This window comes from Emydura macquarii, unplaced genomic scaffold (genome assembly GCF_026122565.2).
Source record: "Emydura macquarii macquarii isolate MOO-44397 ecotype Brisbane River unplaced genomic scaffold, CSIRO-AGI_Emac_v2 contig_2531, whole genome shotgun sequence".
In the NCBI taxonomy this organism is placed as follows: domain Eukaryota; kingdom Metazoa; phylum Chordata; order Testudines; family Chelidae; genus Emydura; species Emydura macquarii.
In genome coordinates this window covers 255,728-270,810 of record NW_027132668.1, presented here as the reverse complement: position 1 = coordinate 270,810, position 15,083 = coordinate 255,728, and the positions used below count along the sequence as shown (strand labels likewise).

The following is a 15,083-nucleotide window of genomic DNA, read 5'->3' as shown; positions in this document are numbered from 1 at the left end:
ATCACCTCAGCCTGAAGGGTTTCTGAGACCAAAGCCCTTACGTCAGAATCCCCTTATTCGGATTTCTTCAAGGACAAGGTCCAGCTGCGCCCCCCATCAGGCCTTCCTACCAAAAGTGGTGTCACCATCCCATAACAACCAGGACTGTCCTTCTAGTCTTCTTTCCAAAACCTCACAGGGCCACTGAGGAACGTCGGCTTCATACATTGGATGTTAGGCAAGCCCTCGCCTTTTATATCAAAAGAACTAGGCCCTTCCGTAGATCCACACAGCTCTTTGTACCAGTAGAGGTAAGGATGAGAGGACAATCTGTATCATCCTAAAGAATCTCATCCTGGATAACTGCCTGTATTCAGACTTGCTACAAGCAGGCAAAGGTTCCATCTCTGGCCAATGTGACCTCTCATTCCACAAGAGCCAGGCTTTGTCATCAGCATTCCTCACGCAGGTACCAATCCAGGACATCTGCAGAGCTGCAACATGGTCGTTGATTCATACTTCCGTGTTCCACTACGCCATCACCCAGCGGACCCATGACAATGCCAGTTTCAGGACAACAGTCTTGCAATCAACATGTCCATGAACTTAGGGCCCACCTCCAGGGGTGTTGCTTGTGAATAGCATGGAATAGACATGAGCAAGCAAAAGAAGAAAAAACAGGTACTAACCTTCCATAACTGTTGTTCTTTGAAATGTGTTACTTGTGTCCATTCCATGACCTTCCTTCCTACCCTGCTGTTGGAGTTACCAGAAGGAAGGAACTGAGGGTCACAGGGCCAGCGGGGCCCCTTATACCAGCACATATGCACGCGGCTCCAGAGAGTGCTAGCTCTGGTCCAACAGAAACCACAGAGGGAAAAATCTCCAACTACTATGCACACAGCGTGCACACACCTAGCATGGAATGGACATGAGCAACACACTTGAAGTCACGCTAGCTCTTAGTGAGCTAGTGCCAGTATGTGTACACAAGCTGGGAATCGCACCCCTAGCTCATAGCATACACGTAGTCTTTATACAGTAAATAAATAAATAAAAATAGTGTATATAGCTAGGTATATTGACTAAATGGTCATTAGGCACTGTCTCTTCTCCAGATTTGTTTCGCTGTTAGATTTAACCATTTTTCATCTTTTCTCCTTTTTGACTGTTTCGTTTTCCAAACCGTTTTCAGTTTCTACAGACTGTGGGAGAAGTCCCAGTTGTATTTTCTGATTGGCATACTGTGAGTTAAAGGTGATTTTTGCCACCAAACTAACTTTGGACATGTCCTTTACTCTTGGTAACGGGACTCAATGGTTTTAGCTTCCACACACCTGACTTTGTTGGGCAAACTCTCTCAGGTTTCAGGGCTGAAACCCTGGCCCCATTGAAGTCAATGGCAAAACTCACTAGAGCAGGGACCATCTCTCATTATGTGTATGTACATTGCCTAGCTTAATCTCAATAGGGGCTTCTAGAGAAGCAGTATGGTAATGTAAATAATAAATAGTAATACAGAGTGGCTTTGCTTCTTAAATGAAAAGACCACCATGCTACATAGGGTCTACTATGCAGCCAATTCGTTAAGTCCCTGTTTCCAGTAGTAAGTGTGGGGGACACCATAGTTCTCTCAGAACTTGGTTTCCCTCACAGTTTCTTCTGGAGAATGTGCATTGGAGGCTCTGCGGGATCTATGGCCTTAGTGCCTCTGACTATTCTTTGTAGCCTCTAGTATATCTGAGTTCTAGAGACACAGAGTTTCTGAGCAGGTGTGCCAAATCCCTCTGGTTTGTCAAAAGGAGTCTAGTAGAGGAATAAGTCATTTAAAGTAGGAAAGGTTTGTGGTGCAGTGCCTACAGGCCCTTTAAATGCTACAGACACAGACCTCTTCTCTTCTTCATTCATCTGATCTTGGTTGTCATGCAGTTGTCAATCATTCTTCAAGAGGTAGCCACTTTGATCCACCTGGACTTAGACAGAGTGTTTCTGCTGAACCTGGTCATCCAGGTCATCGTAGGTTTCACAAAATTAAAAACTCTCCAGTGCAGTGGGAGGAGTACACCTTTCTAAAAAGTGCAGCATATTCCCCTGATTAAAGCTGCACTTTCCCAATGCAAAGTGGGAGACAGAGGTGATATAAGTTGGGTACCTTATGATTTGCTCAGGGGTCACTGTTGTTTAGTGGATCAGTTGTGGTCCAGATTCTTCCTCCCCAAATCATTGAAATTTCTGGGGGGTACAACATGAATTCATTAAAAGTTTCCAGTGAATTTTTGCAAACATTTTCACCAATTTCACCCTACCAATCATGATTACATGCCAATCATGATTACATTGCCGTAGGAAAAGCAGGTTCTGATATTTGATTTTTGAACTGCAAAGCTTTACAGTTGGATACGGTAATTGAACAAATGGATTCCAACTGTATATTGACTTCATTGGTGTAGCATTGCCAACTGCAAGCATTCAAAAATCATGTCAAGCCCTGACAGAATCATCGGATTGACTTAAAAATCAGGAGGGATTTTTATTTGGGTTCTTTTGATTTACCTTTTGTTTTTAGGGTTCACATTTTCAAGTTTTTCTCCACAACCATGAGTTCTAAAAAAAGCTGGGATACTCATCTAACCAATGACTCCAGGAGCTGGGGCTATCAGAATAGTACCAAATATCATGAGACATGATAAAATTGGGAGAGTTGGCAACACAGTTTGTACTAGAGGGCTTTTGCCCGAGGCACTACTTTTTAGTGAGCATGTACATTGGTGGCAATGTGGTAGACAATGGAAGTACCACTAATGGGAAGCACCATGTTGTAAAATTATGTCATCGTTGTTTTTTGATGTTGTAACTTTGTCCCTGATGTACGAATTATGAGAAACAGTGTTTTGGAGAATGACAATATCTAAAACTGGAGGAGGGTGCAGCCACATACAAAATTTGTAGGTGAGCAGGGGCATTCAGGCGATTGATTAGAACATCAACAGGATAGTAAAAAGTTGGCACAATATTTCCCTGTGATCCCTTGCGATAGGTTGTTTGCTAATGAGAAAAATTAGATACCAAGAGTAAAATTCTTCATGAAATAACTGAGGGCAGAATTTAGCCCAGTGATGGTTTTCATGTCAGCTACATAGCATGCCTGGTGATTATTCATTTCAAATTTAATGGAATATTGAGGCAAATTTTGGTCCTATTGAGGACTTTGGGAGATTTTTCCATTGATTTCAGTGGGGTCATAATTCAGCTTTTTATGACTACAGCCACAAAAGACCATGAGACCATAAATGAGACCATATCCAAACCTCATCTTCAGTGGGGTTTTAGCAGTATAATTGAAAGTATTATTTTGCTCCATTGTGTCGTTTTTTGCCTTACATTCTTATTCCACCACCACTTGTTTCATTTCATTCATTCCTGATTGCAAGAAATACTAAAAAATATTTGGGTATTATATGATATAATGTTGTCTTATCCATAGCTGTATTTGAAATAATTATTATCCCACTTCACTGTACAAACACCATTGTATTTTAGATGCATTCTTAAAACTTGATCGTGTTATGACACGAATGAGGAGAAAAATTAACAGCTACACAATACATGTAAAATGAGTAACTGACAATATCTCCACACACAAAAATGTTTGTGTGATCTTGCATAATTATAGTGTCTGTATACCAGGGAAGAAACACCAGTACCTATAAAGTTAGCTAAATAACGCAATTAAACCTCCTTTGTAGTATCTAAATATTCTTGTCTTTACTAACAATGTTATAAGACACAAAATACATGAAATTTTCTTCTTCCCTATTCTTCATTCTGTACCATTAATTTTACCCCTTTTTTCTGTCTTTCTATCACCATAATATTTTCTTTTATTTGGAAAGTTGGAAGCATATCCCAGTAAAATGGATGTCAGTAGCACTGCATGAATCACCTTTTAAGACGTATGAATCACTGTAGCTGTCCTCCTTCCCAAACTCATTCAGAACTGAAAATATCACTTCTGCAGCACACCCAGTCTCGAACAGCCTGCACTTTAGTGATTCCATTCTGTTCCTAAAGTCAATGCCCCTGTTAATAGCAGAGGAATATTATTCAATTCCATGACTGGATACCATAATAAATATAGTAAACTGAAATAGAGCACTAAGTACACAACTGCCTTTTTCACCTTTTGCATGATTCTTTTTTTTAATCTTTGATTCCTCCACCCTAATGGAGATATTCACTCATAGCCCAAGGTAACAGGTGAAGGGTTAATTCCAGGAGCTGAATCCTTAGCTTTCCCAATGAGAACAGCATAGCCACAGTTTAAAAAACACAGTACAAGCCCTGTGATTTAGTTATTTCCACTCTGAACATACAGAGAACCTAAAAAAATACAGACTGTGATGTCCCACAGCTGGAAATTTATTAAATACTATTTTGTTTGATTTGCTTTCAGCCTGAGCAGCCATCATCAAACAAGTGGCAGCTGGACAAATGGCTAAATAAAGTTAATCCTCACAAAACACCTATTCTTAACCAAAATGATAACCATGGACTGGAGAGCAATCACTATTCCAGCAGGATAAAGGATGAAGGACAGGAGTGTGAGAAAATACCAGCTATTTGCCAAACTGACCTTAAAGACAAGGACATTAAGAACCCCAGCAAAGAGGAGTTGAGGCCTAGAACTGCTAATAAAGCACCAGGAAATAAAGGAGGGAAACAGAAATCATCTCCTACGGCTGTTGCTGTTTCTGGAGATAGCGGTCCTCAGAGAAGGCTGACTTGTAAAAAACAGCCAAGAAGAACAGAGAGGACCTCTGGTGGGGATGCCTTGAACTGCCATACATCTGAGGATCTCGCCTTGAGCCATGTATTTTTGGAAAATAACAGCTGCGAACAACCTAAAGCCAGGCCCAGCAGCAACAGAACTGGGCACAGAAAAGAACCCCGCTCCGTTACTGCATGTGAAAAGAGACGTACCAGAGGGCCAAGCAAAACTGCACCCAAATCCAAGGAATTTATTGAGACAGAGTCTTCGTCTTCATCATCTTCCTCAGATTCAGACTCAGAATCCGAACAAGAGGAATATCTTCTGCCCAAATCTCAAACTCTGGCCTCTGCTTCAGCTGGGAGTGACCAGAGGTTGAAGGATTCTGTGAGCAGTAACACCAACAAAACCAACAGCAGCTGCAGTGCCTTTCGCTCCATTAATGCCAGGACTAGTAATGATATAGCAAAGGAGCTGGAGGAACAGTTTTATACTCTGGTTCCTTTTGGCAGGAATGAGCTCCTGTCTCCTCTGAAAGACAGTGATGAGGTAAAATCACTGTGGGTCAAAATTGATTTGACTCTTTTATCCAGAATTCCAGAGCATTTACCAGAGAAGCCACTGGCAATGAGCACTGGAGCAAAAGAAGAAGCCAGCCTTCAGCAGAATAATAGTGCTGATCCACCAGCAGAAAAGATTGTGCCAAAATCTAGAAGGAAACGCAAGGTAAGCTGTATGATTTCTTTGATTTTGGAGGGGCTGCAGGTGAAAGTTGCACAGATATTTTGTGTGTTCCTATCTGTCATTTCTTGCATATGATCTGTTTACCCAAGCAGCATAATATATGTATGCATATTTAACAATAATATCCTGTTTGAATTCGAATTTTTGAAGTAATGTTTCATCACCACTCACTCCCCTAGTGTGTGTGACTTTGAATCAACAACAGTAATTCAAGCAACAGGAGGGAAAAAGTTGAAAAGGAGAAGTAAAACTTCTGGCCAGCAGGGGTCCTCTAAGATGCCACAGTGCATTTTCAGTTGACACATTGTATTTCTCCCCTCATGAAATCCTTTATTAGGATTCTTTCAAAATTTGAATCTCTGAAGATGATACCTAAATCAGGAAATGAAGCGTATGCAGCTATGTAATCAAAGCCAGGGTCATGTCTTCACTATGTGTGTAGGGGAGAAAGGAGGTAGAGATAGCACCTATGCAACATCTCAAGACAAAGGGTCCAATCCTGCAAACGCTCCACATACAGCTCTTCTGCAGCAGTTCTCTGGTTACACCTGTCCCGCAGTCATGATTTACATACATTCCCTACACTGCAGAAATGCACCAGCTTTACATTAGCTGAGGATTTCCCCATACTGTGGGAATCGCCATCTGCCCAATTAGACCAGCTTTACAGTCCCTTTGTGTCATTCTGAACACAGCGCCAACATCACACAGAGACACCTACTATTTCAGAGGAATGTCTGCATTTTATCCAGTATGCAGTGCCCAGGAAGTAGCATGCAGTAATCATGGGAGAGTGACCAAGAATGGTCAAGGAGTGGCAGAAACAAAAGCATAGAGGTGCCACTATGACATAGGAAGGATAAATATGATATTGCCATGTTGTACACCCAACAGAAAACAGAATGACACAGTGAAAAAGCAAAATAAACAGCGAAGGTAAGGAAACAGAACCTCACCAATTACAGATGAACGTCAGAAGGGTACAGCAGGCATAGTGGCATAAGCAGAAACAGGCTTTACCACTTCAACCACCACCATTCCCCTACAACCATGGATAAACTAGAGACATGACCACACCGTATGCAGTGAAGATGTAGGATGATCGTCATTCTTAAAGAATGAGAGCCAAACTATAGACACAATATTAATCCTGTAAAAGCAGCCCTGATGGTAATGTGTAAGACAGTCAGAGGCTGTTGCCTGTAGCAAAGCAATAAATGAAGCTTGCCCAACAAGTAACAGGAAGAACTCAATCATCCTTGGAGATTGGGTCAGTGCTAATAATGGAAATGGATATGGGGTTCCGAGGAGGGAGGGGAAGCAATAACAGTGTCTAGGGGGACCCTATAGTGGAGAGAGATAGTAGGACTTTGGGAACTCAGATTACGATTCAGTGATAAGGGGCATGGGACCCATGTAGGTGAGAGAAAGGCAAGAATGAAAGGAAACCGGATGTGGGATTGAGGAAGAGATGTAGAGGAAATGGACGAAAAAAGGGGACATAAAAAGATAATGTCTAGAAATGGAAGGAGGGAAATGGTTAAAAAAAATTCACATTTTCTTTCCTACTCCTTTGCTTGTAGGTTGTCTATTAAGATTTTAAGCATTTCAGGACAGTGAACTGTCTTGCTTTATGGCTGAATAGTCTGTGAACTATATAAATAAAATTAAATAATAATAGTTAATACAAGAATATACCAAAATACCCTAATTTCCTATAATACCCAGCCATCTTTTGCTTCTGTACATAGGACTTGTGTCACCTACAAAATTCAATAGATGATAATTTTTCTTTTCATTCAGTGTGAAAATGAAGAAGAGGACAGGGAGATCAAGAAGACTCATTTAGAACGAGAGTGTTCTTCACGATTAATTGCTTCTGGCCAAGGCATTTCAACAGCAAATCATTGCAACACGAATGAACATAGGTATGCATTTTCCTTATTATTTAAAATTCAGTCTCTACAACTAAGTGAATTGTAATGCAATGTGTCATTTGGAATAGATTTTTTTAATTATCATATTTTCTATGTAAAAATTATCCTAATGCATTTTTTGTTGGTTTAATGAATGAGTTAGTTGCTCCTACTTATTTATATACTAATATTTTTGTTCTGTTACATGAAGAAGCTGTGAGTTCCAAGTGTTTGGATTCTGGATTAAATAATTATAGCAACAACAGGATGATAAACTGAGACATTATTGTATTCCTAGGCATTATGTTCTGGGCATCAATTCAACTAGGATACCATCCTTAGTCCTTTTTACCTCCGCCAAGTTGTTATGAGTTTCATTGTTTAGAGCTTGCTTATATATCTCAGTTTAAACATAATAATTAATCCACGTACTTTGAGGAAAAAGTGAAGAAAAGTACTTGAATTGATGCCTGGAATTCTCAATTCTTGAATACATTAAGGACCAGACAATCTAAAAATTACAGGCAAGTTATTTTCAATATTATTAGGTATGTTTAGGACACACAATTTTGTGTGACTATAAAAATAGCCAAATTTCCAAAGGATGCAAAGGCTTGAATTGAGTGATGAAAATCCACCTCTCTGTTTGCAGAGATTTGTGCAAACAGTCATACTATCAATCTGTCATATCAATCATGCCCAGTTTCTTCAGAGATTGCCAGCAAGCAATTGGAGTCATGTATCTTCTTAGAGTTCAGTTGCATGCTGCTTAATACATACAGGTCACTGATATATCAAAAAAATCCCTTTCTGTTATGTTTTATAGTGCAAGTTCAAAGTATAGAGATACCTTGTAATTTATATAACTTCTAATATTAAACAATAATTAATATTTGTTGTATTTATTTATGTGTAGGTATAGCTCTTATGTTCATCACTGTAGGATCTGAACAACTTATATTTCTAATATTGAATAAATGCAAATCCTGAGATATGTTGGCATATTCAAAAATATGCATTCAGCTTCTCTGTCTTCATAGAACTCACATATGTTACATAAAATAAAAATAATATAGGTAGTAGTGTATTTTATTGTGGTGACTGGATGTACATATACTATTCCTGTTACCAAAGTATCATACATTTTATATCATATTCCTTCTCAAAATGATCATCATAGTTTGACATGTTTAGTATTGTTTGAGTCATTTTTTTCTTAGGGTTAATTCCACACCTCCTAAAATAGGGAGAATGTGTGTCAAATGTAATGCATGCAGAGTTTACAATAGCAATTGTATATCGAAAAGACAACAAATAAGTTTTTAAATTTAAATTAAATTAAGTTCTTAAATGCTAATTTTTTTCCTCCAAATCTCCTTTCTCTTCTTCCCTCCAAGGTATTTATATGGCTTCTATTACTATAACACCTCCTAATCCTTAATGTATTTATCCTCAAAACATCCCTGTGAGCTGAGTGGTGCAGTTATCCCCATTTTACAGATGCGGAACTGAGGCACAGCAAGACTATGTGACTTGCCTGAGGTCATACAGAAACTCATGCAGCAGAGAACTGAATGCAGATCATCCTGAGTTCCATGCTAGTTTCTTAACCTCGTGACAGTCCTTCCTAGTGCTGTTGCACTTCAAAGCAGTAACAGCTTCTTCAGGCTACTGTAGCCCCATCCCCAGATAAGGATGTATGAACCGAGCTGACCAAGGCAAAGCTTCTATTTGACAACAGGAAATAAAGGTGGAGCGTCAGCAAGGGGCTCCTAAATATTCAAAATTAACATTAAAATCCATTATTTTTCTTACAAAAAAATCACTATTGGCCATTTACTCGCCTTGACTTACTCTTTCAAAAAAGGTGTTGGTCATTTAAAAAAAAATTCCTTTATCCACACTTTAAAAGTACTGCCTTATAGAACCCATGAAGGTCTAAAAAGTTAAAAATAATGAGCTATGGCTTCTGCCACCTCAAGTTTTCAAAGACTAGTAAGATAAATGAACAAGAGTTTGATAGCTGAACATTTAATTAGTTCTGTTCTATGAAATGATGTGGTGAAACGATGTGTATTTTGTATCATATTCACTTTTGCAAGTTCATTAAGGGTGTACTGTCTGATACTGTACCTATAAAGAAGTGAAAAATGTCCCTACAAAGGAATAGACTGGACTAATATGTGGCAGCGAAACATATTGTGTTAAAATATTATGTCTACTCTTAATCACAAATTTAGGATCAGTGCAAAATTATCTCCCCTAAAAATTTCTATACTCTCTGTGTTGCTTTAAATTTTCAGTTAAGTGTTTTCTTCAAATTAGCGCATGAAAAGTTTCTATACAGTTTATTGTTACTGTTGCTACCTGCTTGGCTTTTCCTATCTGTGGCTTTTCTAAAATGAACTGAAAACCACAAATGGCTTCTGTAATTCAGCATTCCCTTTTAGAAGATGCAGCAATACACATTTATTTGTTTCCATTGTGTGCATACTTTTCTTTGTCTGTTATACTAGCACATATTTCTTTGTCTTCAGAACCTGCACCAAAATTAATAAATTGAATTACCAAAGCCTGGTCATTGAGTACAGAGACATCCCAATCGTCTTCTAGCACATTCCCTGTTTAATTCACATATGGTTTTATTGCTGTGTTTTATAAATTGTCACCTGTTATTGTGAAGTAGGATTCCATAACCGAAACTTACACTTTAGAGCCTCATATTCTTCTGCAACTAACCCTTAAAAGACAGTGAGCAATTGCCCATTTATCTCCTTATTTTTTCAAGTACTCTCAAATAGACTTTCTAGTAACCCCAAAATGACAATTTACCCTGGAGGGAAAGAGAAGAAACATGATCCAAATTTGTAAATGAACTCTTGGTCCTGATACTGTAAAGTTGTTTCCAGACATCAATAGACTTCATCCTGCCAGCAGGTTTTAAATTCAAAGTTTTGGTAATATATAAAACATTTACCTTCCTCAAAGCCAGCTTTGTGACACTCCATTACTGTAATTTCCATTTCCAGCTTGGCAATACCAATAAATAAAAATGAGAAAATGCTTCGCTCACCCATCTCACCCCTCTCTGATGCATCAAAACACAAATACTCCAACGATGATTTAACTTCTTCCAGTAGACCTAACGGCAGCAGTCTACTACCTTCCATGTCCTCCAGCAAAAAACATAAGAGTGAAAACCAGCCACAGCCACATCCTGCAGACTTCAATGTAAGTTTATGTCGTTGATCAAAGTATAAAACTGGTCTGTATTTTCTTCTCTTTGTATCACTGCACATACAGCCCTTGATATTTCTGCAGAATATCATGGAAAGAAACATGATAATGAATGTCCCATTGAGTAAGATTTTTCCATTTGGAATATGGTAAGACATAACTGGAATAGAAATGACCTGAAAAAAGGGGGCAGGGGAAAAATCTGTAGAGCAGGTAAGTACACAACAAAGGTTTGCAAGAACAGGCAAAAAGTAAGGAATTTTATGTTTTGCCACTGAGATGTCTGTAAACATAGATAAGTTTACAAGAAAAATATGCTGCTGATCTTGGCATTCTGAACTGTTCTGCAGGAATTGTGTGTGTTTGTATGCCTGAAATAGTTTTCGTCATAAATATATTTCCAATAAATGTACAGACCTGGGCATGAAATTGACAGAGGTGGCAAAATAGACAAGGATACAATCCTGCCTTTCTTGAATATCTAGAACTCCCAAAACAGGAGGCTTATGAGTGAATGCAAAATCAGCCCAATGAACAATGGAACTTCTAAACTAGAAAGCTCAACCCAATTTCCTCTGTGGAGAAAGCCAGTGCAAACCACGAAGCTTCACCCATGGGGGACAATAAAGAGTGATACTCTTGCTGCATCGTTCTTCCCCTTCCATCAAAGGCTCCTCCTCAGAGTTGAGGATCTGTGTATGGGAAAGGGGAATGGGCACTCTCTATGCATCGACTTCCCACCAATACCTCCCAAAATTAATAATAATCATGGACTCAGTAATAGCTCTGGTACACACCTATTCCATTCTTTGGAACACATCTGGGAAGCGAGGGGGATCTGTGGTAGCATGAGGTGGGGAGAAAAAGTAACTATTTCTGATCTAATTTTGGGAGGTTTTGTTTTAAATACATTGTTCTAAATTAGGTAAATGTTCCTAGAGCCTCTCACAAATACATTTAATAAAAAGAAATACATAAAATTAAGTATTTGAAAAATAGACTATATAAAAGGCCTTGAAAAGGCATTTTTAACATATTAGACTGACTGATTTCTCTTTCATCATGAAGTAAATGTAAATTTTTAAATACTTCAGTTTAGAAAGTTGGTTTATGAACTCATTCAGAGTTATGATTATTTGATATCTGACAAATAATTTAAATTCCTTCAAAGATGAAGGTGTTAGAAATTAAAAGTAGAAAGTGATTGCTTTATGATCCACACCCTTATCTAATGCATTCCACTCCGATTTTCTGCATAGCCTGGCAATGCTCCATTTGGTCAACATTTTAATAATCCTTAAAAAAAATTCTTATGCATCTGGTTATTCATCTGAAAACTATCCCACTGAACTGGTCTGGATGTCCCATATAGAAGTTGACAGCTCATGAACTGTAAATGTCAAGATTGGCTTTGTTTTAGCAAATCTGCCCATCTGGTGCCTAACTGTCACGACCAAGTGATCCTGTGGATTACTTACAGAGAATGCAAGGCACTAAGTGGTGGCTTTCTGTTGAAACCTTCATTCCATTTTCTTCTTTTGTCTGAATGGTGGAAAGTTACTACAACAACAAAATACCCAAACAGTTTGGACATTGAAATCTGGCTTCACATGCGGAATAACCACAACTGATCTATGATTTAATAACTACACTCATCATGTTATATTCCTTCACGTAGTGACTAATAATTCTGTTTTGTTTCTTCTGCATATCACCTTGAAACTCTAAATCTCTTTACCAAAATCTGTGAGCAATATCTGTGAATTTGTGGCTATCAGTGACAAGCTAGTTATGTGAACTCCCTGTTGAAATAGTGAGCAAACTAACTTGCAATTTACAGCACAATGCAGACAAACTTCCATAGTTTATTATTTGCTTTTTCCCACTCAATGATCAATTTCTCAATGTGTTCTGTATTGATTGTTGTCTAGAAAGCAGTTCACATCAATTCAGAAAATGTTCTCTGCAACAAGCCACAGTCCCAAACAGAACCTTGGCCATCTTTATCCAGTGCACACAAAGATTGCAGAAGAACAAAGCTCATCTTTGATGATATGTAAGTACAGATACCTTTTTTAAAAAGCAATGTAAGTGCTAACATTTTATGAAACAAAAATAAATATTGCCTAACAGAAGCTTAGACAGGGCCAATGCCATTCTAGTAGGATACATTTTCAGCACATTACATTGTAAATTGGACATATTGTATAACTCCTGTTATTGTTACTACAAGTTACACATCTAATTCTCCAAATACTGAATCAGCACTGTACACTATTAAGTTTGGTAAGAGGGTCATTTTGTTTTGTTTCTTGAATCTAAAATATATTTGTATCCATATATTTGTGTGTTGTGTTGTTTCATTTTGTTTTTTAACAAGGTCACTTGCTATTTATATTCACAGAGAGGAAAAATTAAGAATTGTGCTGGGTTTGGTATTGTAAAATCAAAACCAAAAGGGTTTGAGTTTGACCCTGTTTATCCAAATCCCCCATCCCTCCTTAAAGTTCAGTGGATCTAGAAAAATGACTCCAGTTTGCAGTCATCTCTCATTTATAGGATTTAAATTGTTGTTTGTTTTTCAAAGTAGTTCAAGGTAATTTGTTTTTCAAGGTATATCAAAATAAATCTCAAATTCCTATTGGTTCAAACAGACATGTTGCCTTATAATGACCAGATCTTGATATATTTCTAGATACAAGGGGTGAGATTCTGTGTAAATTGCAGCAGCCTCCCTAGACAGCTTTTCCCCAGTCAAAAGCTCATCAGTATGGATTAGAAGACAAAATGCAATCAGAAACAGTTACAATATAACTGTTGTACCTCAGCCTGATGCTTCCTCAACCTGCTGATAAGGAACAGAGTGTGTTTTTTTCAGAATGCTGTTACAGGAGCTAAAACTGCTTTTTTCACTATCTCTGTCAACTCAGAGGCTTTTATATCTTGCTTCCTCCATTAGTGATACATGTGATTTTTCTGGCAGACATCTGCAATAAAACTGCTTAACCTTTTCAGAGAGAGAGAGAGAGAGAGAGAGAGAGAGAATAAAAACTGTTCCTGGGTAGTGCCTTTCATGCAGTGTGTCCCTAACCAATTTGCAGCCCATAAAAAATAAAACCAATCTAAAACACTGAATTAGATAAGCCACAGTAATCAAATATATCTTAATTTTGCCCTTAAAAATAGTTCAATAGGCAATTAATGTTTCTAAGTAAAGGATTTCTACAGTTATCATCTAAACCCTGTGTCTATGGCCTGGTCAACACTGCCGGCAAAATTCGGCGGCAGTCAATGGGAGTTACGTAAGCTTCGCAAAGTAGTTTGCGTAACTCCTGTTGACTTCATAACTTCCGTTTAGCACTCCATCTCCGCTGCACTGTGCCAATGGGAAATGCGTACCCATCAACACAGCACTATGCTTTTTGGGGAAGTGGTTTTATTAGATCGTTTTCTGGATCGATTGAGCAGGTCTTCACTGTCACTCAGTCGAACCAGATAAATTGATCTGGCGGTGACGAATTTGCCGCTGTCAGCGTAGACATAGCCAGTGTATCACCAGAAGCCCTTGACCTTGGATCCCAAATTAGTATGTATGGATGTCACTGAGGTGGATTAGACTGATTGCAAATGTCCAAAATCAACAAAATTGACTCACACATCAGAAAGATCAAATTAAAGTTGGCAACCAAAATTTTGTAGGAGTTTAAGAAATGCACTACATTAGACTTAAAATTATGTAGTAACCCCAATGACAGCATTTATCTCAAAATTATGCCCAGAGAAAATATAATCTGTTAAAGCATGAAGATCTGAATTACAGTGATCCAATCTTGGATTATAGTCTCTGTTTTAATCAGAGATCATAGTATGAAGAGACTAAATCCACATGTTTGATTTAAAACAACCACTCTAATTTGTTTCAACTACTCAGAACCTCTTCAATTTGTTCCCAACCTGTTTTCTTCAGATCATTGAAAACAGTTGTATCTAATGATAAATTGAATCACAGGTAGGTCAGTGAAAAGTATCTTGTTTATCTTGTGGTTCTGTATGTACATAAATTGAAGTATTTAAAACGGCATGCAAAATTCTGCTTTCCATGGTTTCTATTGTTTTACTGCATGTTCTGAATATGCTTCAAGACACGCTCTAGGAATTATTTTGGGAAATTCTGTGGCCTGTGTTATTCAAGAGGTCAGACTAGATGATCACATTGGTCCCTTCTGGCCTTGGAATCTAGGAATCTGACATCTCAGGCATACAAATGACATATAAGGGATATACAGGGTTACTGTTTTCCAGTTTGTGTACTTCAGTTAGATGTACAGGATTTTTTAGCCATTTAAGTCATATACTACCGTATAAAGAATTTTAGAGGCTCTGTAATAACACTGAGGGCATGTCTACACTGCAATGTAAGCCTAGGATTAGTGAGACTC

The 15,083-nt window shown here is 38.2% G+C and overlaps 1 protein-coding gene across 1 annotated transcript in view; it reads left to right on the top strand.

Moving 5' to 3' along the window:
* Nucleotides 1-15,083, top strand: part of AFF3 (ALF transcription elongation factor 3) — a 478,617-nt gene that overhangs the window by 424,252 nt on the left and 39,282 nt on the right. Inside the window, exons 13-16 of the mRNA XM_067563544.1 lie at nucleotides 4,433-5,473; nucleotides 7,295-7,419; nucleotides 10,437-10,638; nucleotides 12,576-12,700. Coding sequence (XP_067419645.1) covers nucleotides 4,433-5,473; nucleotides 7,295-7,419; nucleotides 10,437-10,638; nucleotides 12,576-12,700 — 1,493 coding nt within the window. The remainder of the gene's footprint in view (nucleotides 1-4,432; nucleotides 5,474-7,294; nucleotides 7,420-10,436; nucleotides 10,639-12,575; nucleotides 12,701-15,083) is intronic.